We start from the raw sequence: 26,154 nt of genomic DNA, 5'->3' as shown, positions 1-26,154 counted from the left end.
GAAGATCTTAAAATTTCATCAACAGTTCACTGAATTTTTTTATCTTCCCTCTTGCACTGAGCCTTTTCTTAGGTTTTCAGTGGTGACAGCATAATAAGAAACACTTTATTTTGAACTGTTCTTGAAAAAGAATAAATAAAAATATGAAAAGCCTGTTTCTTACTAGGTGTGTTACAGTAGAAATTCATGTCTATTTTAGATAGTTTTGTTATCATAAATAAATTATTGTGTTTTTCTGTGGATGATACTCTACATAGTTATTGACAGTGTTTCTATACATCCTCCTCCTTACTGCAGATCACACATTATTTTCCCTTGGCAGTACTTGCAGGGACTCAGTACCTGACCCTGCCTCATCTTCGGAGGGAGGAGCGGGTTACAGCACAAGCTGTAGCAAACTCAGAGAAGTGTTGGATCCTGCAGCCACTCTGCAGAGATTAAATACTTTCTACTTAGGCAGATTTTCTTCTTCATGGTGCATCCCATTCTTTTTGTTTAAAGCAGTAATGTCTTTATAATTTATGTCTGTTGCTGTGAGACTTTAGAGATTTGCATTCCATCTTTGATCCATATTTTTATTTTTAAAATAACTATTTTTTATTGCTCAGAAAGTGATGCATTCCTGATGAATGCTCTATTTGCTATTCTCTTAAATTCGGCAAGGGGAGGGATCAGGTGCCCTTGTTGCACAGGAGTGGAGTGGAGAAAGCCACCAAGGCCTCACCTGGTTCATGTGTCTGAGGTTTCAGTGACCCTCTTGGTCACTGCCAGGGGCAAGCACCATTCTATGCACCTCTGGGACAAAACTGATGCAGTTCCTAAGATGGCTTCTCAAGAAAATGTCTTTTACCAGACTGGTCATGATTAAGTGGAGCCCATGGAGCTCCAAGTCTTGTGATATGGATAAAGCTTCTGAGTTCACACTTTATAGCTCCAGCGTACCAAATCTACACCAAGATATTAAGCATATGTCAGCTTTCAGTTTTGGGCCCTTCTCTACTCCAGGTGCTAGAGTGAGTCCAGAGAAGGGCAGTGGAGCTGGGGAAGGGTCTGGAGCACAAGTCCTGTGAGGGAGGAGCAGCTGAGGGAGGGGAGGTGGGGGTGTTCAGCCTGGAGAAAAGGAGGCTCAAGGGAGACCTTACTTGTCTCTACAACTGCCTGAAAGGAGGCTGTGGCCAGGATGGCATCAACCTTTTCTCCCAGGCCACTAGCAACAAGAAGAGAGGGCATAGCCTCAGGCTGTGCCAGCAGAGGTTTTGTTTGGACATCAGAAGGTATTTCTTCACCAAATGGGATATTAAACACTGGAATGGGCTGCTCAGGGAGGTGGTGGAGTCACCATCCCTGGAGGTGTTCAAGAAAAGAGTGAACTTGGAACTTGGTGCCATGGTCTAGTTCATAAGGTAGTGACCAGTCAGAGGTTTGACTGGATGATCTCAGAGGTCTTTTCCAACATTATTGCTTCTGTGAAAATAGTTTCAAATGAGCTACATAGAAGAATTTTTTAGCATAAAACAGTAATGAATTCTGGTACCTCTAATATTGGGGGCATTGGGATATAAACACCAATAGCATGCTCAGACCTACAATCAATAGCATTTTTGTCTTTTATGTATCTGACTCTTTGCCGTTCCTGGAGCTTTTCCATATTTTGATGATCATTCTTCCGTATATCCCGTTATTATCCAGACTTCTCAGTTTCTTCATATTACTGATTTTTCTTTGTGCATCTTTGTCTAAGATAGAAAATATTCAACAGACTTGAATGATCTATACACTGGCTTGTGTGTACTGTGCAACTTTGAGAGCTTCAACTAGTTGTAAATAACTTTCCCTTTAAGCTTGGCCCACTGAAAGGTCCCTAAGAGTATTAAAAACCCATGCTGATTTATAAGTGTTTACATGAAGTGTAGTACCTTCAAATTCATTTGTCACAGTATTTCAAGCGTGGCACTGTTTATTTTCAACACTTGTAGCTTTCAATTTTTATTGCTTTTTATTGTTTTCAATTTCTTTATAATTAGAATAGCTTTATTTAGTACACCAGCGGTGGGTACCTCAGCAGTCTGATTCATTCAACTCAGTGTGGTTCATTCAGCCAGAATATTTTTGTTATCTCCTAGCTGTGCTGTTATCATGCTAACTTTTACACTGAATGATTATTGCATCATTAAACCTCAAATTTCTAGAAGTCTTGAGGGAACTGCGTACAAATTAAATCAAGTTCTTTAGCACTGCTACTTACACATGGGGGGTTTATAAAAGAAATAGAATTTCCTTGGCATTCCTTCATCTTTCTCTGTGGCCTTCATTATTCCCTCTAAGTTTGATCTCTAGAAAAACATTCTGTTACAAATAATTGTTTTGGCTGAAGAAGCTAGATGCCACTCTGTCTTACACTAAGGGTTCATTTATTCTTTGATAGTTAATAGAGTTGTTATTGAAAAGCAGCTGTAGATACTTCGTTTCCTGGGAGAAAAGAACTATAAGCCTGAATTCTAGCACCTGGAAAAGTGAGATGTTAACTCTTTAATTTGTGCTGTAATTCTAGGAGCTTTTGTGAAAAGTGGTTACCTGGATACAAGATTTCTTAGGATATTGGTTTCAGTAAATGTGAAGTGTTTGGCTCAGGATCTTTAGTATTTTGCCCTTTCAAATTTAAAGGAATTGTAGCTTACACAAGGGAAATGTGGTATTATCTCTTCTCTCATGAAGTAAAAATAGAAATAAAATATATCTTCCCTTCTATTCAGTAAGAATAATTTCATGTGTATATTGTTTTCCTGAAAGTATGGTTCTCTTTTGCATCCACTGCACAGTTTCAAGAGGAAACCGAGTTAGAAGCACATATTTTATGTTTAGTTTTCAAAATGGAAAACGCACTATTTTCAGAGGTTTTCTGATATGGATTCAGTTGCTGAGAAATTTGCTGTATTTGCACTCATGAGCTTTTTCCTGCTGTCTTATGGTTTAATTTTCTGCTGAAATGATGTGAGGTCGTGGTTTTGTAGGGGAAGGCAAGAGCTGGTCCCAGTGGAGATCCTGTGTTTTAAGGCAAGCAATTAGGAGTTGAGGTATGTGTAAGACGAGGAAGTCTGCAGAAAATGGAGGATACTGAAACAAGCACTGGAATACAGCAGCAAAATATTTGTGGAGATGTGCTCAGCTTTTTCCAAATAATGTGATGTAATTATTAAAAATTTGTTGCAGAAGTCAGGAGGCCATTCATGCAATTTAGTAATTTCTTCTTTATGGGAAAAAGCTCAGTCTTTCTTGATTAGCTGCAGGTGGAGAAGGATACTTTTGTCATCACAGTCATTTAGGTATGGAATAGACTGGGAAGTCCAAACCAACTGTCTTGTCAGTCTGATGCTGTCTGAGGTCATATTGTCAGGTGTTCATCAGTGAGCTCCTCCTGCACATGTATGTTAGTTTCCTGGGGTTCATCTTTTCTTCAAGTGCAGAGTGGTTTTAAGTAGATACTGAGAAAATGGAGTTAAGTGATGGTGACCAGCACAAAAGAGTAATATACCTTGGAGCATCCTATGTGTGCTGATGACACCTCATCCAGGCATTCTGCATCCTCTTATATTAGTGTAAAACAAGAAATGAAACGGCACTGTGGAATTCTGCAAGATCCATAGACAGAAGAAGAAATAAAACTGGTTTCACAATATGCAGGAAAAAGATAGATGTGTTAGTATGTTTACCCATTTAGTCTTCTGAATACAGTAGTATTTAGTTCATAATGGTGTCAAATGTGCATGTGTAGGAGGGGTGGAGGGTGTTTAGAAAGCTGAAAATAAAAATACATCCTTTTTTTTGAGTCCTCAGAGTGCACTGTCTGCATTTAACAGTGACTAAGGACAGTTCAAGTAGTGACAGGTCGTCAGCTGAATGAGTGGAAGCTTGGTTTTATTTTTTCTCTTAGGAAAAGATTACTTCTGTGAGACCTCAGTGCTTTTTTTCTTGTTCTGAGTGGTAAGTAGTCATGCAGTTACAGACAACTTTTAAACAGACAATTATTAAAATATAAGTGTGGTAATTTGTGTTTTCAGGGTGATTATTGTCCCCCTTCTTGGAATGATAATATTTGTAGCCTATCTTTTGGCTTGTTATGGTTGTCTGCACCATTAGAGGTGCAAGTGAGCATGTACTGATTGCTGTGTGGGACTTGCTTTTTTTCCTTGGTGTGTAGGTACCAGTATTATTTCATTACTGGACTTCATATTTTGACTACAGAAAAGTAAAACAGTATATCTATTATTTAATAGTTTTAATTTGTCTTCTGAACTTCCTTTGGCTATTTGAAAAGAATTCGGTCAGCGAAAGGTCTTGAATTTGTTTTTTGGAATTGTTGAGAAAACAGATGTTCAAAATCAACCATTTCAAAACTTGGCAGAAATACTTTCCCTAATGTTTTTTGTCTACCTGTCTTCCTGTTATATCTGGAACCTGTTTAATAGGTTTAGTTTATTATATTTCTTACAGAGGATTATGTGAGCACGACTTCTCCATTCAACCAAAGCCAATATAACTAAAATCAGCATGCTAAAATTCCAGGAGACAAGCTCCGTCAGCTTATTCTCTCACTGCATTTTGCTTAGCAGCCTGGGCCCAGGATGAATGAGGAGCATCTCGTTACAGAGTACTTTGGAATGTAGAATGTAGGGCACTTCTGGAAAATGGGAAAGATGGGTTTAAGCTTCCTTCCCTTGGTCCCATAGGGTGAAAACCAAAGGTAACTTTGCTATAGCAACCATTCTTTCAAAAGGATTATTCCACCTCTTTTTAAGGTGCCTATTCTCAGCTTGCTGTTTTGAATCCCATATGGCTGCAGAGTTTTCTGTGAAGCCTGTTTGGGACTGAATTTTGCACTCCCTTTGTTGCCCAGACCAAATCTTCACTGTATGTGGGATCACAGGCTTTGACAAGTGCCTCTGAAGAACTCTTGAATTTATGACTTAGACACCATTCCAAAGGTTCAGAGGCATGTTCTAGATTTGGAGTTATGTGTACCTTCTCCATTTTGCTGGATGACAGATTGTGCTGTATATCATACTATCATACTGAAATACCTACTATTGGCAGGTTTTTCACCTTATCTTGGTCAAATCAGTTTAATCCCCTGGCAGGATGCTAGGGCAAGCTTGTCACAGTCAACAGTTTTGGCTTTGTCTCTACTCTCCCTACAGCCACTCTTTACATGAGTCTTGGAGGTCACTTTCTGTCATCTCCCCTAAATATAACATTTTTCCTCTTTCTTGAATCTTTTAATATCTTTAAGTGTCCAGTCATCAGTGATTATTTTCTTTGTCAGTTCTAACCATTTTCTTCATCTCACTACATTCTTTCTATAGCTATCAAGATCTTGTTTTAGTTCTTTAAACACCAGCACACAAAATAGCCATAAATATGTGGTTTCCAACCACCACCTTTTTGTGTCATTAGTCTTTATAACTCTTTGCAGATCCTTGACACGGATTTTCTCATGTATTTTCACTCCCGTTTCCAGCTGCTGTCTACATAGCAGGTTATTCTCCCTTCTTAAATATGTTATCTGAGAGATGCTGCCGCTGTCCTAGGCAGTTTTTGTTTTTAACCCTCTTAAAATGGGCTAACAAAATGGAAAAAGATTAGGTTGCATTGTTCAGAATATGTTTTTTTTTAACAGCTGCAGTTTATATTTGCTCACATTGTATGTAAGAGATGACTTTTCTAGCGGGAAAATAATTTAGTCTCTCTGATATCATCTTAATGCTGACTTCCCAATAAGAAAAAATATCTGTGATTGAGGTACTATGTGATCACATCACTGTATGGTTTGATATGAAGTACTACATATGGCAGGAAGAGCTGGGTGCAGTTCTATTTCTATTCTGTAGTGTTAGAAAATATAAAGTTGAAATGTGTGCAAAGTGCTCTGTGTCTGCTCTGACTTTGTCAAATATTTATGCATATTTTATATATATCCCAAATAACACACTGTAGCACTGTGAACTGCTGGACTGGTATGAGAATGGGAACAGAAGGTTACACAAGTCAACATCAGAGTACAGGATGTTGCTTTATGTTATGCTACTCCTTATGCTGTAGTGGGAAAGCTTATGGGTAAGTACTATAGTGCATAGTATATATTGGAAAACTCTTCCAGTGGAAGTACATCCTACTTTTGTGATGATTTTATTGCTTAATAACTTCCTGCAGTGTTCTGGACACCGTAATGTGTGTTTGTGCTGATTTTCACTAGCCAGACAGATTAAACCAAGCATTTCCTGAGACACCAAGAAAAACTGTCACCTACCACGAGCCAGAAGCCTGGCTGGGGTTGTTTGGGCTTTTTAGCTCCATCATGATAAATTTCACAATTATTGAAAGAACTGAAATAGGACTAGAAAGAGAACTGAGTACTGTGGAAGTCCTTAGGGAGATTCTGTAAAGCTTCTTTCTGGTGCCCTGTTTAAAAATAGGGAATTCTTTCAGCTCCTTGTGCTGAAGTTTGAATAGATTCTGTGAAGGAGCCTGTTTAGTGATTCAAACCGCTCTGACTTCAGGGACCAGTGTGCATCTTTGACCCGGCAATGAGTGTGCTAGCTGTGATCCAGAGTGCTTTGAAGCAGAGGAATGTACTATGGTCTATCACATCACAATTACCACTTTTACATACTAGATAATATTAAGGCATTTGTGCAAAGGTGTCCGCACATGAATAACTCAACTGGGATAAAGTTATCCAAAAATGTCTTTTGGGAGGTTATCAAGTTTCTTCAAATGGGCTTTCATAGTGATCAGTAGAATTTTGATGAAAATTCGGCTTCATTGCAAGAATTTTTGAAATATGAATAAACCCCTTGTGGACTTTTAAAGAGAATCCTTGGGAGGTTTTATGACTCACTATTGGCATGGACCTCATTCAAGATGCTACATGATATATTAGATATTTCATGTTTTTCAGAAATGCTTGAGGAAATAGCTTGTAGTTCAGCACATTAGAAATAGCACTGGTAGCAGATGGCCAAGAGAAAATGCTGTAGAAAAGTTGATTGTGTGACTCTTTCTTGCAAGCATGTGGTGCAGGCTGAGCAAGGTCTTCCAGCTCTGGCAACATGAAGGTTTTGTCATTGAGCTGTGTAGCTGAGCACAACCCTGGTGTTCGGTAGGTGATGGTGACTATGGAGGCAGTGTTTGGAGAATTGCAGTCTGGGCACTGACAGCAAGAGTAGGTAACTGTCCTTCACGAGCAGCTGATCCTGAAACAGACTGTCTTGGCAGTGCTCCCAAGACTGATTCAGTCAGTTCCTGCCTAATGAACTGAAGACCACCTTCCTGATAATTAAGAAGAAACAAGCTGCCTGGATTTTATCCAACTTCAGATTTTTACACTGTCATTCTGAGCACTTAGTTATTTGTGCTAGGCAGTTGACTGCTCAAAAGTCATTGTCCCCTAAGTCGTGTGGATTGGAGGGGAAATTTCTTTATTTTTGGTTTGTTGTATATGAGGAAATGTCTACAATATGCATGTCTCTCTGATTGCCAGACCACTTTTTCTGAGTATGCATACTTTTATTCCAGTTTGGATAGCATCTCTAATGTAAATGTTCTATGTTTAAAGGAGTAATAATAATAATACAGAATTGCAAGGTATCAGATATTCTGTGTATTCACCTAATTATGCCTAGATAGAGCTTCAGTTTAGTGACCCCCTCAGGAGTAGGCACTTCACAGACTTCTTTTTGACAGTATCATGGGAAGTGATAGCCCCAGTGATCACACTTTATTCCATATTAGTTTATATTCATAGTAATCTAAATTTCTTGAAATAGTTCCAGGGTTTGGCACAAGTGGTGGGTCTCAGCAGCAGAGCCAGTTGGTAGTGCCTTATATCATGCATAGAAATCAGATAAATTCTATCTGTCTCATTTAATTTTACACTCAGATGAGAGAGTTGAGCAAGCTTTCTCTGGGCTGTTCTTCAGTCCTTATGTTTACTTAAAGCTCTTCAATTGTGTCTTCCATGTGGAAGATCTTTGCAATCAAAACCAGGAAGACAGAAATAATATGTTACTTGATAGCTGTAAGCGTCTGAGGCCACAACCAGTTATTTCTCACTGCTACCACCCCAAAGGGTTGCTTTTGTTTGAATAAAAACTACATATGGGATTAGAGTTCTGGGGTACAGGGCTGTCTTTCTAATTCTTCCTGTAGTGGTAGGAACTGGTGAGAAGTCAGAAAATAGATATCCATGTCAGAAACTTTGGAGGTCCAGTAGTATTTGTCTAGTCTAGTTGAGAACTACCACCTGCTCTACGAGGTGTCTCTGTCTACCAAATTTCTCATTAAAGACAAGTAAATCCTGAAAAAACAGGAAAAATCTCACAGTGTCATTAAGTCACTGTGGCAATTTCCATGCAGTTAAACTGGGGAAGTTATGTTTTTATTGTATGGGGGAATGGGCATAGCTGCCATGAATAGGGATGTTTATAAGCATGTATGACATGCTGATGTAGCTACAGCAGCTGGACATGGTCTGTTTTCATGCTTCAGCCTGATAGTCAAGCTGGCAAAACTGTAGTCCTGATTTGAACGGGATGAAAAAATATTTTCACAGCTCTTCTTCTCTTGAAAAATTCTTTCAAATACAATTTGTGACTGGGAGTTCTGTAGTTTGGAAAGAGTACACACATATTGATTGGTTTTCCTGCCATGTTTTGAGTAAAATACATTATTCAGTGATTATATATTATTTTTAATTGATTTCTTTATTGATAGCTTTGTTTCCTGATGTGTCAAAGGAATGAGAGAACATGACTAACATCTTTTCTGATCTTACAATTGCCAACTGTATGTTAATTTTCATCGTAGAATTCATTCATGGCTGAAGTGACTGTACTGTTGATTTTGAATATAAAGCATATTTACCAGGTGAAAACTAGGAAATTGACTTTACTTGGAGTGATGAGTTAGAAATTATCAAAGCCTACCTCTGTCTTGCTGACAAGGCAATCCATCTAGAGTAGTGCACAGATTTCAGTGCATGTGTATTTTCATAATACACTGTCTTTTGACAGTTCATTTTTCCCACAAATTCTTTGTGTCGATGTATTTGGGTCTGTTGGTATTTGTGTCCATCTTGGGGAACTATATGTGAAACAACCCTCAGCTGGAAAACGTGAAACAAAACAATAGTTTCACTTAGCTGAGCTTAGCAATCAGTGGAGAAATATGTACAGTGTTTGTACCACTATTTTTTAATGCCATAGTTAGATATGAGATGAAATATGTCCCTAAGAAAAGTAGTAGGACTGCTTTTTGAACAATGATGTGAATACTGCATTCAGCAGTGGCACATACCTAAACAAGGCAGGGCATCTGAACATGGTGAAGTAGCATGTACTGAGTACTGTTGGGATGTGGAATGAGCTAGAGAGGTAAAAAAATAAAATATTGAACACTGTGAGTATTGCAGCTGCCATCAGTGTGCAGTCATTCAGAATAATTAATGTCTATGGTGCCGGTCATTAGTCATGGTCATGGTGCCTTAGGCAAAAGAGATGGGGACCACAGACTGTCTCCTTGGAATACATGAAATGAGTACAGAAGATGTGCTATTGCATGAGCAGCCCGTCTTCACCATCAGATGATGAATTCCTTTGTTTTCCAGAAAATACATACTAAAGGGAGAAGTGGGGGAAACCAGTCTTGCAGCTCGTTATAACTACTAGGACTCATCTCAAAAGGGATAGGATTTGCCTTAACCAATAAACCATCTTTTCAGATAATCTCATTTTAGTCTAGGCATGTAATACAGGTCAGAAGAATTACTGTGTAAAAGTGCCTGTTTCTCTCCATTGACTGTAACTGGAATCCAGATGACTTGTGCAAGTGTTGGACATCTGTGTAAAAGGCACCTCAGTTTTAGATGGTGGGATTCTTGTGTGCCAAACCCCAGTGCTCATGTAATAAAATTCAGTGAACCACAGTAATGTCAAAAATGGTATTTTAAGAACCAAAATAAAATGCATCAAGTTTTTCAATGAGACACCTAGTGGTATGCACTTAGAAATGAATGTGTTACTGAAATAAGCAAGAAAGGAAAGGAAATTACATATTTAAAGCAGCAGATTAATAGCATTTGTATTTTGTATCTTTGTGAGCCAAATGAAGGCAAAATAAGTACAGATTTGTAAAAAGAGTAAGTTTCTCATTCTAGATGATAAGAATAAATCCTTTTAGAATTTGTTCCTATGGGTACTAGTCAGGAGAAACTGCAGTTCTTAAATACAGTGTTCATAACCACTGATAAACAAGAAATATTTAATGAAGGGACCTGCTGATAGCTGCTGAGACTGACTGAAATGCATTTCTAGCAGAGGAGTGATGTTGTGCAGAGACACAAGCTGACCCAGAATAAACACCTCAGGAACTTTCTTTCTGGACCAATTCTGCTGCATGAAAGGGACTGATAAGATGATTCATGATGGGCATGGATGAGAAAAATTCAGTTTCTTTTGTGTGTTCTGGAAGACTATTAAATGCTCAGCTAGGCTTTCTGAGACCTGTCAGTTCTGGCATAACAGTATCAAAGCTATCAAATTAAATTCCTGATTTGTTTCACTCTTTTCATATAGAGGTAAGGATGGGATGTACCTGCACCTCAAGTTGAAACACACTCTTCATACACCCAGTAGCACACTGCACTGTAACACAGATTGTTGGCTCCCATGTACACATACGTGCACTAGGGCACAGCTGAAACAAAATAGTGATTTACATTTCAGTGGGTTATATGGTGCTTACTTGGCATGTTATTATTGTTGCTATTTAAATAAAATCCCCTGAAGTTTATTTCTGACAAGATTGTAGTAACTGTAGTACCATTAAGCAGTCGTTAGGAACATTTTGTTTATGTAGAATTAAAATATTAGAGTTTTTCAAGAGATTGCTGACTTCCTTTTGTGGTCATTTGTAATTATTTGGGACCAAATCCAGTTCCCAGTAAACTGGATAGGAATCTCAGTTCCAGAGGGACTTGTGTCCAATTTCTTTAGGTTTTTGAAGATGCCAAGTTTTATAAAACTGAGATTTTACTTGCGTGTCTGATGCAGTGGGGACCAGGACTTTCTTCAGGACTCTGCTTAATATGTGCAGTGATATAATTTAATGTGAAATCTTTTTAATTGGATGTGGTAGTGATGAGGTTGATGGGTCTACCTGGTTACCAGTTCATAAGTTGTTTGTATAATAACATAGGAACTATGGGGAATAAACAAGAGGACACCAAATCTTAATCCATGACCAACTCTGTGACTGAACTGGCATAGCAAAGATGTGGTGGGAGGTCAGGGAGGAGGAAGAGGCTGTTGTATATTTTTGTTCAGATATTTGTGGTGTGACCTAGCTCTAGAGGGAGTTGGACATAGAGATGAGTAATAATAATAATAATAGGAAAAAGCTCATGGGATCCATTGTTATGCAGGCATTGCACAGACCATTTAACAGTTCAGGTAGGTGGGGATTTTTATTGTCAGGGTACAGGTGATGGTGAAAATGAGTGATTTTAATAACCAGTCACCTGCTGGAAGCCAATGAAGGAGAATACCAATGTGCTATTCAACGCACTCACAACCAAATTTTGAGAAGACAGTGGGAAAAGTAATTCTAAAGGGGACCTATTATATTTCATACCAACTCTAAGGGAGAAATTGTTAAAGAATTGGGAGAGAAAAGGCAGGTTGAGTAAGAATTACCCCTCAATGACAGGACTCACAGATTTCAGGAAGGGAAAGAGGTAAAAGAATTAGAACAACAGGTTTCAAGGGGATATGAGAGGACAGTGGGCATAGCCTCTTTGTAAAGGAGTCTGAAGAAAAGAAGTTAAAGAATTGTTTGTTCCCCAAAGAAAAATTATAAAGATAAAAAATGCAAATTGGAAAAACACAGGAAAATGACAAAATGCATAGTAAAATAAATCTGTCTAAAATACAAGTAGCTCATTTATGTCAAGCACAAGAAGGAACCATGGACAAAATTAAAACTAGTTTGGATTATTTAGAAAAAATACAAAATAATAGCAAAATAGGCAGAGGAAAAAAACCCAAAACACAGCAAAGAAGCCAAGATCAAAAAATGTGTACAAGAAAAGATTGTGTACAATAAGTACATGAGGAGTAACAGAAATGGTTCTGGAAGTATATTTTTGGTAAGAGCATGTTCCAGGAAAGTGTTGCTCTACTGATTAACAGAAGCACATTGGTCTTCACTAGTGTTATTTTGAGTATATGGAAAACAGCCTAGAATAGAGAAAGGACAAATCAGACAGTACTTAATGTGTTAGGTGTTCCCAGGTTAGCTGTGCCTCCGATTTGCTATACTTGGAAACTGGAAGAACTTTCTAAATTAGTCTCAGCCCTGTTAGCAGTTACCATTGAGAATGTGAAGAAGAAAAATGAGTGTGAAAAAAATTCCAGAAAAATAGAAAAATGCACCCTTAAAAGGAGGCGGGAGCTGTGGATGGAAGAGTCACAGATTTGCAGATAATTTTTGTTCCTAGAAGAATTACAAATATTCATTTTGTAAATATCTGGAGGAAAGTAACGAACAGCAATCAGCATGGATTTGTTGGAACTACCTAATACCCTGTAACAAGAAATTAAAATTTGTGGATAAAAGAAAAGGAGCAGATGCCCTACATTTTCATTTTAAGAAACTTCTGAATGCTCTCTTACAAGAGTCCTCTATAAACAAGCTAGGGAACATCAATTAGTATTTATATGTAAGTTGCATGGGATATAGTTGCACAACTGGTTGGACACGGTAAACCTCAAGCACCTACTGCTGTTTCACTCATGTGAAAGAGTTTATTTTAGACACTAATATGGTTTTTCAGCAATAATCTGGATTATGTTTTAGAGAATATGCTTATTAAATTTGCAGTTGTCACAAAGTTGAGCATGAATTGGAAGGATGACAGAGAACAGGATTAGAATTGAAAATGATCTTGACATGGCTTTGAAAAGAAAGTAATATTTAGCAGGTGTAAGTGTTTGATACTATACTTGAGCAGAATAGCCATAGGCACAGGACAGATGGTTAAGCAGTGAGTTTTGAAAACAATATATATTGTAAATATTACATGAATAGACATAGTCAAGCTGTCGTAAAGAAAGCATGGATGCATGAGAAAGGCATATAACCTGTAAAATGTATGGAGTGATTCATCTGATGTACTCAGTACTCTGCCCAGTTCAAATACTGGGACCAGTTTTGAGCATCACATTTCAATAAAAATATAGCTAATTAGAGGGAATTGAGGGAATGGCAATAAAGATGGATAGAGAGTTGAAAAACAGGACTTGTTAGGAAATTGAAAAAAAAGAAGAAACAGAAATATTTAGCCTTGAAAGAAAAGGGTAGGTAGGAACAAAAAGTTTTCCAGTATGCTAAAAACCCCAACAAAGCATCTTGAGCCTATTAACCAACCACCTAAAGAAACACACCCTAAACCACCTTGCAGCTACACTGATGAAAGGAATGATCTGATCTCTGCATCCCATATGGATAGCTTAGATTATAAGAGAAAGAATTAATTTAAACATCAGAAAAAAATTCCTGACCATAAAGTAACAACAAGTTAGGTGAGAGATGGGTAAGTATATTAGCAGACTTTCAAAACAGGGCAAGCATGTCCAAAAGTGATACAAGTAAAGCTTTGTTTCATCTGCAGTTTGGAGTTGACTTGCTCTGGACCCTCTTAGCAGTATGAATGTGTTACATTACTGTGTATTATTGCTGTGCCACACAGTGCATTTTCTGTTCTGTAAATCTTGTGGAACACTATTGTAATTTGAACTAAGATTATCCTCCTTCTTTTATTTCAGTGTGTGCAGAAGCTTACAATCCTGATGAGGAAGAGGACGACGCAGAATCCAGGGTACTTCATGCTTAGAGTCAAATACTTTTTCAAATTTCAGACATTAACTTTAGGAGGAAAAATGTAACCAGCTTTACCATTCCTTTCCAAAAACATCATTATTATAAGATACTTTAGAAATCTCTTGGGGTTTTGTGTTAAAGGAACATTAAAAAATTCTCTGTAATAGTCACCCTTGTAGGACTTGATATATTATTCTTAATTACCAAACCTGTGGTACATGGTTAAGGAAACATTTTTTTGCAATTATATTTACCCAGAGAGCACCTGCTTCTAAAAACTCTTCCTTGGTGTCCATAATCTCGTGGTAGTTTCCTTTTTCAAAAGGCAGGAAAAAGTTAAACTGTAAAATTGCTAAGATTTTTCAAGGTACAATGTTACAAATAATGAACTATATTTATTTATTTTATTCATGTCACCATTTTAAAGATATTTACTTGGCTTTAAGACGAAACAGCATGACTTTCAAGAGAAGTTTAATTGTTTATATTCCACCTAATTTTATGGCTTGTAACACTGACCAAAAGGTTACCCTATAGTATTACAGCTATACATAGCATATCTTTTGAAGCATGTGAATTGAACAACTTGATTGATACTCAGATGAACCAGACACGGGTAATTTAGTGAATCTCTGGCTTACTCAGTGTCAAGTATGTTGTTTACTCTGTGAAATTTCTGATATAAATTTAACACAGATACTATTTCACAAAATACTCTTTAGGAAGTAGTCATGGCTGAATGTAACAGTGGTGCTTTTTATAAAACATGAATGCCCTAAATATGATTAGAGAGTAGTAATGTTTATGTAGCAATAGCGTAGATAAATGTGTCCAGAGCAGCTTGCAGAAATTAACTGGATTCTACAGGTGTAAATATCTTGTGATCTTAAACATAGCAGTGTTTCATTTGCTAATTGTATGGTGGTACCATTTTATCATTTAGTGTTTGTTCAAATCCTGAAGGTTTGGAAATGAAAAAGATATGAATCATGGCCAAAATATTGTGTAAACTGCTTAGTTGAATTAGCTCAGCCTTTCAGCTAGTGCTACTGTATGATAATGACTCTAAGAGCTTTTTTATTATATCCCTCAGATTATTCACCCCAAAACAGATGATCAAAGAAACAGACTGCAGGAGGCGTGCAAGGACATCCTTCTTTTTAAGAACCTAGATCCGGTAAGAAATTCTTGGTAATGAGCAGCATTTAGCAGTGCTGCTAAGAATTATTTCTCTTGAGCTTTGGAACAGAAGTTTACAGATTTGACTTGGTAACCTCTTACTTATGCTTTCTTGACTGTAAATTCCAGAAATGCCATTTTTTAGAACTGATACATCATATATAGAATCTTTTGCTTACCACCATAAGTGATAATATGTGAAAATACATTAATATATCAATATTAATAATATAATTATTATTAATAATAATTAATAATTATAATAAAACAATAAACATGAATCTGTACATTAATCAAAATGGATACATTAATCATATTAATTACCGTATTTTCTTACTTTAAATCTTCCTGTACACTGGTGTCTATAAACATATCAGTTAACTGGAATGTTTGCATTTTTTCTATTAGTTACTTTTTAGCATCAAAAGGTGCTCCATCAAAACAGCAAATTACCCTCAAAGCCTTCAGTTTAGTTATGGATGTAATTGAACAAGTGAATTATGAAATAGAAGGGAAGAGAAAGGTGCCAGTGAGGTGTTTACATTATTATTTCACTTAAGGTAGATACCGTAAAAAACTTCAGGTAATTTTCTTCCATGCAAATAATTTCCTTCTCTTTTGTATAAAAACAACTATGAGCTTTTAAGAAAGCCTAAATACACTGAATGAATGATCTGGATGAGACAAAGGTGATAATGCTACCAAAAAAGCACACAGGATTGTTTTAGAGAAAAGGTGAGTGTATCAATCAAAACATGCATCCTGAGGTTGGGATGACGCACAGCATCCCAAATGCTTTCTCAAGAGATTTGATTCTGTGCTGTCAAGGGAGGGAGCATGACAGAAAGAGACACAATTGTGTAGATTTTTATGTATGAGAACAGAAAGTTTAAAATTTGATTCAAGAGGAAGCTAATGGAAGGACCAGCCTGCAGCTCTGTTTGGAAGTCAGGTGCTATTAAAGAGAATGTACATTAATTTGTGCTGCAGGTTTCCAGCTCCTGCTTCTGTCTGCACAAAGACTGAACCCTGACCCTGGGTACTGTTCCCTAAGAAGCCCTGAGGAACAGTGAGCCACAAAGCCCCAGCTTAGCAGAAGCTTGGAGTTATTGTTATGGAAGGGCATCGTCTCAATATGGGTGTTAATACATGTGAGTTCTTGAGACAGTAGGGATCCTGACACAGAAAGTTTCCTAACTCCCTCATGCTGGCTGTTTAATAGGTAGTTAATCAGCTGTTCCACTATACTTGCTCAAGCTAAAGCCATGCACACATTTACCCTTCTGCTCCTGAATTATTTTTCTGAGTAGCTTCATGGAATCAAAGTAATTTGTGGGCATCTGCTCTGGATATGAAATTGCTTTATTATATGTTTTCCTTATTGTTGGTGTGTCTTGGCTTCCACTTGGCTGGACTATCATTACATTAGCCTGCCAATGGCATTTTGGCAGATTCCTCTTGGTTAAGCTCTGAGCATTTCTCTCTTATGAGCCCCCATGAACACAATGGATTATTGTGTGCTCCTAGAACCTGCTGTGATGTTAATAGTGCTTACAGTATCAATACTCTGGATGGGGTTTGCTTTGCATTACAGTGAGAGCTAGATCTCGTGTCTCAATAGTCATCAGCCACTTGGTCTGCAGGACAGGGGTTTCTTGGCTATATTGTAATGTTGTGTAGACATAGAGCATTAAATTGCTCCATTGTGGGTGCTTGATGTACTTTCTCCAAGGATGGATTCTTCCAAGGAATACTGAAGGATTATTTCCTCTGTTTATGAAGCTCTTCTCAGGACTGTGCTTGATGTCTCGATACTGGTGTTTTGAACTATTTTTTTTCAATTCTTCTTTTGACTCAGTTACTTGTAATTGCTAATAGTTCCCACAATCTGTTCCAGGTGTTTAGCAGAAGAATTCTCAGCTGAGTTCTCCCTTTGTCGAGGTGTGCAATCCAAAGCCTTGAAATGTGCTCTGGGGATCTCCCAAGTCTTGTTCACCCCCTTTTGCTCAGATTGTCCAGTGGATTAAGAACACTTTCTCCTTCCTGAAATCCTTTACAGGCAGCATTCTGGAAAGTTGAATAAAATAATTTTTGAAAGGGAGTTTTTCATTACAATAATTTTATTCATAAAAGAAGGCACTGGAAAACTACTGAGCTCTGAAGAGAGCAAAGATATTAAAATGTAGCCTTCTTAAGTCTGGTTTGTTCCTTCTGTAGAACCAGGATCTGTAGTCCCTGGGGAACTTCTCCCACTCCTCCTTGTTCTGCTTCTAAGCAGCGACTCAAGGGCTCTGCCACTGTAGTTGCAGTAATTAAATATTCCTGTGCCAGCTCTCTTCCTCACCTCTCCCTCTTCATGAGAGATGCTTCAGTTTAGAGAGTGGTGTATTAGCAAAAACCTTATTCATCTTGAAGAGAGAGAATATCTTCTGCTGCCAAAGCTCAAGTCTCTGGAACAAAAGTCAAGTTTTGTATTGATAGCATCTCCTGCCCCCACTGTTGTGTTTTTTGGTTGTTTTTTTCCTTGTATTGAACTTCAGCTTCTTTCTGCTGTAGTTCTGTGTACGAAAGTCACCATTTCAAAGGTCAGTTAGAGGGGAACAGACAATGTAAAGGGCTTAATGGCTTTTCCCCGATGGCCTTTTAGAGTGTGTCAAATACCATTTTCAAATACAGAATAACATGTCTTATAGTGCAATCAGAATTCCATTCAGTACATGATGCTCAGTGAAGTCCACCTTTTTTTTACACTTTATCCCACCCTCACACACTGTATTTTAATTTGAATGGAAGGATAAGATAAGGCTATCACTAAAGCTGAAGGAGAAGTTGCAGTAGTTAGGAGTGACTTACAGTTCTCTGCTCAGTGTGTTAATTAAAGAGGCCATTTGACATGACAGGAGCCATCACATAAAATTAAAACCCAGCAGCCCAGCAGAGCCATTTGAATCTAAAGCTAAATGGGAGAGGAGAAAAAGATAACCTTCAGACATTGAGACAATTTAGGACTTGCTATACACACACACAACACTGTCTTGAGCCCTTGTTTAACTACAGTAGTTTTTTAATATCAGATAAGTAAATTTGCACATATATATAAATATCAATATTTCACATATTGTCTGTGATTAAAAATATAATAATGTAAAGAAACACCAGCTCTCATAGATTTTCCTGAGCAACATTCTTATGTTTTAAAGCCCAGCTCTTACAGTTTAAAGTCTGTGAAGTTTCTTGAATTTTATGGAAACTTTCTTTAACTTTGTAGATTGATGAGGATGTGAAGGGTCAGTGAATGTGAGTTCAGCAATGTATTCCTTAGTTAACTCCCTTAAATTAAAAATACTTTTAAATAATTGAGATTTTAGCAATATTTTTGCCTTTCTGGGGGCTTAATCATTTGCCATCTAGTTGCTGTCACTCAATACCAGTTTTACCTAACGTGTTACAGTTCTGGAAAAATTACTTCAAGAGAAGAATATGAATTGAAACATGCATTTGCAACAAGATAGGGAAGGAGGCTTTGCAGAGGTACTTAGTTACTTTTTGGAGGACCAGATGAGGAAAGAATCAGGAGACAGGTCTATTCAGATGTTTGTTTTCTTCTTCCCATGCTATATTAGATTAACTCATTCCTCTTCTAACACACCTGTTCCTGTTCTCTTTCCCAGGAAAACCTCTTCCTCATAGAGTACTGTTTATTGTCCTTCTCAGTCTGGCTTTCCCCTTGCCAGAAGCCCTAATATTACTGTTTTGCTCCCAGGGTTGGCATGATGTGCCAGGCTGGTTACTCTACCTGCACACACAAAACATGCTACCAGACACCCTCCTTTGTGCTCCAGGTGCTGGAGGTTACTCCAGTGGGCTCTGAAGCTTCCACTTTCACTTTGGGTAAGCCAGCTAGGAGAAAACAAGATGACCAAACGTCTTCAGCCCTTACAGAGGATAAGCCTGAAGTTGTTATCTCTGAACTTTCTCTCTGTTCAGCCTAACAACTGTTTTATCACCAGGAAAATAGCAGCAGCAGCTCATCTACTGGCCAAGGAAGCATTCTACACTTTCTTTTTACAATTCAGATTTGTTCTTTTGGTTTTGTCTCTTAAGAGGAAAATGTGATGGGGTGATTAACAACAAGCTATTTAGTTTGGAAATTATGGCCCATAGGGCAGCAGTTAAAAAAACCTGATGAACCTTTTATCAGAGCAAGAGGCTGGCTCAAAGGGCTGGTACCGTGAAAGCTGAGCTGTGCCCTTGCACTTAAAGTCTGAATCCTTTCTTTGGCAAAAATTCACAAGCAGTGTGTTAGACCATCTATTCTCTTTTAGAGAAGTTTAATATTGGAGAGCTTTGCCCTGCTAATGCTTGCACAGAATATATAAAATAGGTCTTGACCCTTTTCTAAAAAGTAATAAATTATACATATTGTTCACAAATATGCAAGAGCAATTTCTGGGCATATTGCCACTTATGTACCTGGAGAATTAGTATAAGAGAGCACAAATATTGATGAATCAATTAGAATTGATTAACTTGAAGGAAGATGAAAGAGAACATAATGTAACTGTTTTATGAATAATGGAATCTTATACTTAAGGCCAAATCATTTCTTGAAACCAGTAACGGAAGAGTCTCATGTTACTCTTAGCTTCTTAAGAATTTTGGTGAAGAATTAGAACTACAGATTTTTGGATCAATTAATGGGAATATACACCGCACCTCCCCACCGCCCATACATACCTACATGTACACATACACACACAGATATATACACATTTATACATATATAAAATGTGTGTATATTAGATATAACTGAACCCAGAATGCCTGAACATGTTAATACTCTGCCCTCTGATGACACAAAGGTGATGACATTGAGGTGCCCTTCCAAAGAAGGGCAATGGAGCATGTAACTGTGTGGAAGAAGGTTAAGATGTATTCTCAAGGAAAATACTATTACTTGAAAATACTGATTGTACATTGAAATACAAATTAGGGTCCTTGATGGTGAGGAAATTAATGCATTTTCATTAGTTTTCAAGTGGATATAACACAAGGGAACTAAATATTTTTAATTTAATCAATATTGCTGCTAACATTTTTATCAGAGTTCCCCTGGAGTATATGTGCATGTTTTTGTTTTGAAAAACAAATGTGGAGAGGTGTAGATGTGAATTCTGTAATTTATCTTCCTCTACAAGGTTAAGAGTTGTTGATATAAGAAGTCCTTTTTTTCCCACAGTGTCCTTGCCTATGTTTTGCTAACATTTTCTACCTCTCTTACCCTCCCCACACCCAGCCCCCTTCCTTTTCTGGTATTGTCTGCTTCACTGACTTATTAATATCATGTTCAATATTAATTTGTTGATATTTCAAATTGCACAAAGTGAGGACAAGGTGGCCACCAGGATGCCATTTTTTCTGGGCCTCGTTTTATGAACTCAGGGACAGTAGAAGAACTGTGAATTAACTTAGTTCGCATGATAATCTTTTAATGTTTTTAGAAGTCATATGAGATAGGCAAGTCTTGTTGCTACTATTTTGCTAAAGTGCAAGGAAATCTTCTGCCCACTGCAGGCTGTCTTGGATCTATAAAAGAAATTAACTGAGATTTCCTGTCTACTGGGGAGCACTCCAGCAGCACACTCATCCTTTTGTGGGATTCCCAAGCATATATAATCCCAACATAGGATGGTAGTAGTTACTTGTTACTTTATTAGTTACTTATTACTTTAGAGGTCTAATGCATGCAGTTTGATAGCTGCATTTTACCAGCTCCTGTCAAATTCCAGATTAGGATTGTCTCAGATTGCTGTTAGATGCCACATCATTTTAACTTTAAAAATGTAGCTATGCCTTCTATCTCCTGAACATGTTTACTGAAAGTCAGGAAGGAAAATTTTCAGAAGTTACTTTCTACATTTGTCATTGTCATGACTACCAGTGATGATCACATCCCACTTTCCATTTTATCTAGAGTGCCTTTATTGATTCAGGTAACATTTTGTCAAACAACAATCAGTTTAAACATTGATGCTTCTTGAAAACCCCAGTGTTTGAGTTTAGAAAGGAGAACTTCATCCTTTTTTCTTTTACAAAGTAGCTCACAGTAAATTTATAAACTGAGATTAAAAAGAGACATACCTGGCACAGCAGTAGCAAAGTATTTGGTAGTTTGGCAGTTAAAAGAACCTTTGGCATCTAGGAAGAACATGCCATAGTCTACCAGCTCTCTTGACTAAATGTCTCGCAAAGATATACAAGGGACTAGATTTTTAATCTGTGTGAGATGTATACTAAAAAAACAATAAAAAAAATCTCATTTTAATTATACTTAATATCTATTATCTAATTTTTGTCAAGACATTTTGTTGAGATGTGATTACCATGTTTGTTTTGTTGACTTGAGAGAAATTGAGGTTAACATCCTATTTCAAGCAAAGCAACGTGCATCTGTAGTTTGTGATAGAAAGTCTACCAGAGGGGAGCCGTGAGTGTTTAGTTGTAGTTTTTCACTTGACCTGGCAAGAGGGATGGAATCACACACTGTGTCAAGAGGATGTCCTTGGTAAACCAGTTATCATTGCTGTCTGGGGCTTTGTTCTTCTAAATCTCATCATGTCTTTTGTAAGCAATTGTAAACATACACAACATTCTGTGCATTTCTGATGTGGAATAGCAATGCAACAGGCTTCCACACACCTTACTAATGCAGGTCTTTTTGGCATCACGGGAGCACGGTGGGACAATTCCTATGACTCCACTGAGATGGAAGGATACAGGATCTTTAGGAAGGACAGGAAGAAGAGTTGAGTAGGTGGTGTTGCCTTCTGTATCAATGATCAGCTAGTGTGCATGTAGCTCCACCTGGGGATAGATGAGGAGCTGACCGAGAGCCTGTGGGTCAGGATTAAAGGGAGGGCAGGGACAGGTGCCATCACAGTGGAGGTCTGCTACAGCTGCCCAACCAGGAAAGCTGAGCATGAGGTCCTCTACAGACAGATTGGAGCAGATTGGAGAACATTCACAGTTCCTCATCCTCATGGGGGACTTCAACCACTCCTGATATCTGTCAGAGGGACAATGCAGGCTTTCCAGGGGATTCTTGGAATGCATTAACATCCTTCTCCAAGTGATAGAGGAGCCAGCAAGAAGTGGTATCATGCTGGAAAATGTTACGGTGTTATGTTAGGAAGTTCATTAATGCACAGACAGAAGTAAATCTGGCCAAGGACATTCAGGGTAACAAAAAAAAAAGCTTCTTTAGGTATGTCAGTGATAAAAAACAGACTAAGAAAAATGTGGATCCTCTCAGGAAGGGTCCAGGAGACCTGGTTACCCAGGACATGGAGAAGGCTCAGGTATTCTATGACTTTTTTGCTTCAGTCTTCACCAGCAAGTGCTGCAGCCACACTGCCCAAGTTGCAGAGGGTGAAAGCAGGGATGGGGAGAATGAAGAACCACCTGTTGTAGAATGACCCCAGCTGGGTTTAAGAACATCTAAGGAAACTGAAGGAGCGTAAGTCCATGGAACCTGGCGAGTTACATCCATGGGTCTCGAGGGAACTGTCCAAGGATGTGGCTAAGCCCACTACCCATCTTATTTGAGAAATCATGGCAGTCCAGTGATTTGAAAAGGGGAAACATAACCCCCATTTTGAAAAAAGGAAATGAAAAAGACACAGGGAACTACAGGCCAGTCAGCCACAAAAACCCCCCTCATCCTGTTTTCATTTTACATGTATTTTTGAAGGTAGAACTGCTTTAAGGAAGAAAAGCATTTAGACTGTATTACAAAATACTAGAATTAATTCTGTTTATGAAACAGATCTGCTTTTAAATTCTAAAATTACCTATCTTTATCTTTTCAAAATAATAATAGAGGGTGCCAGTAAATTGAGCCTCAGTCAGGCAGAGATTCCAGAGGACTCACATAGAGCAAACTGGGCAAGCAAGTTATGTAATTGTCATGTAAAAGCAAAAACCATGTTCCTGGTTTGTTTATTACAGCACGCTTTGTCTTAATTTAAAGTGGAAAATTTTAGAAAAGGGACCACTTGCCTTTAAGTTAGTTGCAGTTTATTTAGGAAGTTAAAAGAAATGTGCAGTGCTTCAGTAATTAATAGACTGCTCACAGATGTATTAAATACCTTAAAATATTTTAGACATTTTTAAAAGGGAATTGGATTTGTGAATTCCACTCTGTTGCATTAAAAATTTGTAGATATTACATATTGGAAAAGTTGTGGTTTGGTGAGCTTGATTCATAGTTATAATTGATAATGTTTTAACCAGAAATCCAAGATGAAGGACATAGAATAAAGAACTATATGTTTTATTCCTCCATTACAGGAAATAACCATCTTTTTAGTTTAATCTTTTTTCCCAAGATGTCTTAGAAGTATTTTAAGTTCTGGGGCTAGCCTCCCATGAAGTGGGGAGCATTCTGTATGTTGTCACTTGTTTTCAAAAGGCAGACAAGGGCTGTTGGTTGGGGAGCCACTTTGCCAATTCAGATGTAAAGCCAGAGGAAGAGAAAGTGTTGCTTCAAGTGCCTTAGACAAGTTGATAGGTCAGTTTTGCAGATTCTGTAGGAATTTCTTTTTGTTTACATAGAGAGGACTGAAAAGAATGAAATAATATTACCTATTCATTCAAGCATGGAAGCTTTTAAAAGGTAACCCCTGTACATAATTTTCAGTCTCTCCCAATGGCACCCACTCACACTTTTCTTTCTCTGAAATGACCTATAACACATTCACTGATATCTGAAATGATCCATCATTTTTCAAATACATACCTGTCTGTAGCCACAAAGGTACTAAGTAGACACACAGTTAAATGATTCTTTGCTGGCCTAGGAGGGCTGCATGATGTCTCCCTGTACTTTATCATGATCAACTGTACTAAGGATGGATATTGCCATTCTGTTCTTTGTGTCCACACACAACCAACTCTGTGAAGGAAAATTTCTATTTAGCTTCCACGTTTCAAAAAAGCTTGGATAGCATGGTACTGCTGGTATTTTTAAAATATTTCACGAAGTAAAAAATTCAGCAGCATAAGGATAGAATTCATTACAACTAATTTATCTGTCTAAAAATTGTGCATGACTGGGAGTTACAGCAGATCTCTCTATCCTCAGAGGAAAGAAAGGGAAATCTCTGGAGAATCATTCTGAGCTATGTTGTATGGTTATCTCTGCCCATGGGCTGCAGGAGGACTCTAAATGACTGACTTAGACTGGTGTTCTTTGGAAAAGCAAATGCCATCCGTCTTTCAGTGGCTGGAAATGCTGTGAATTGAACCATTGCAAAATGCATATCTACAGGCTTTTTCTATCATGGTTTTCATTTGAATCTGCTTGTTCCAGTATGATACATACTTAGTAAGTTTCAAGAAGTATAGAATTTTAGGCATATTGCAGGATAAACCAAATATACAATTTAAATTGTTCAGTTATCTTTTTAGGATTCTTAATCCACAATGAGCTGTATTTGGGTGTTTTAGATGTGAATAGTCAAATTTACATCAAATAAGACAAATTAAGTAACTAGTGCTTTTTTTTTTTTTTATTAGACAGTTGTAATTCAAATGATCACATTTTGTTAGTCTGTTAACATTTCTCTGTCAACAAAGTAGTTTTGTAGCCGTGTGTAAATTCCTACTTCCCAAAGAATCCAGTATTTACTTGCTGAGGCAAAGCATTGCTGACCTTTACGGTTACATCTGGCCCAACATTCTGCAGGCATTGTATAACTTAGACTTTCAAAATCCTTCACAATCATTTTGTGAAACTAAATTCTGTAAGGAAGTTCTAAAGACAAAAGCAGGTAAATGCATCATTTAGAATAATGGATATAGGTTTTTGGTTTTTTTTCTATGGGTATAAAGTTACTCAGCTGTGAAGGCTGAAATTCTGTCTTTGGATGGTCATGAGCAATTTATGTTGCAAAGAAGATCTATTTTGTCATTTGCAGTGACAAGTGGGAAGCTGTGCTCTGAACACTTGAAGAGGAAAATCTAACACTGAATACTAAATAGAACTGTCTTTCTATTATTGATCCATGCATTTCTGTAACATGAATATTTTCCACCATTAACATTTTTTGTCTGCATATTGGGAAGCTGACCATTTAGTTAATTCAAAGAGTAAAATTTTAGAAGCAGATGATAATTTCTTGTCTTTGTGTTCTTTTAAACAGGAACAGATGTCTCAGGTGTTAGATGCGATGTTTGAAAAGATGGTTGAAGGAGGGGAACATGTAATTGATCAAGGGGATGATGGTGACAACTTCTACGTCATTGACAGGTGAATTGCTGTGTCTTACTATAGCACAAAGTGCTATGCAAAAGTCCATTGAGAAAAGTCTGTATTCTGTGCACTTGTATTTAATGCTTACATTACAGCTTTTCTCTTGGTATTCAGTGACAGGACTCATGGGAATCTTTCAAAGCTGTGCCAGGAGAGGTTCAGGCTTGACATTAGGAAGCATTTCTTTACCAAATAAGTGGTCAAGCACTGAAAAAGGCTTCCTAGAGGTCGATGCCCCAAGCCTGTCAGTGTTTAAGGGGCATTGGGACAATTATTTTAATAAAATTCTTCCAGTTTTTGGCAGCCCTGAAATGGTCAGGTAGGTGAACAAAGGGATTGTTTTAGGTCCCTTCTAACTGAAATATTAAATCAGATGATCATAAAAGCGTGTCCAGATTCTGTGCTGGAAAGATGATATTTTTCAGCCTTGTGAGGTTACCACTTGTCATCTGGTAATGAAAAAGGCTGCAGGGACTTTACAATATCCTGTCAGCCTTTCTGTTTTTAGGTGTAGGGTATCACCTCTTTGTCCCTTACCAATGAAAGAACTGCACAGATTTTTGCATTACATTCATATGATTTATCAATGCACACCATAAAAATATTCAACACAGAAGAAAATGATGGCTCAGCATCAATGGGCTTGGCAACTTCATGTTTTACAAGATATCAAATTGTACTGCATTCCCGAGGGGAAAAAAAGTTATTAAATTAACGATGGAGAGAAGAAA

At 37.6% G+C, this 26,154-nt stretch overlaps 1 protein-coding gene across 1 annotated transcript in view; it reads left to right on the top strand.

The window, feature by feature from the left end:
* Window positions 1-26,154, top strand: part of PRKAR2B (protein kinase cAMP-dependent type II regulatory subunit beta) — a 75,823-nt gene that overhangs the window by 41,391 nt on the left and 8,278 nt on the right. Inside the window, exons 3-5 of the mRNA XM_014249087.2 lie at window positions 13,878-13,930; window positions 15,026-15,109; window positions 25,314-25,420. Coding sequence (XP_014104562.2) covers window positions 13,878-13,930; window positions 15,026-15,109; window positions 25,314-25,420 — 244 coding nt within the window. The remainder of the gene's footprint in view (window positions 1-13,877; window positions 13,931-15,025; window positions 15,110-25,313; window positions 25,421-26,154) is intronic.

The sequence above is a fragment of the Pseudopodoces humilis genome, chromosome 5, assembly GCF_049639895.1.
Source record: "Pseudopodoces humilis isolate 2021_Gansu_Grassland_sample_001 chromosome 5, ASM4963989v1, whole genome shotgun sequence".
NCBI lineage: Eukaryota > Metazoa > Chordata > Aves > Passeriformes > Paridae > Pseudopodoces > Pseudopodoces humilis.
This window is presented reverse-complemented; position numbering and strand designations above follow the sequence as displayed.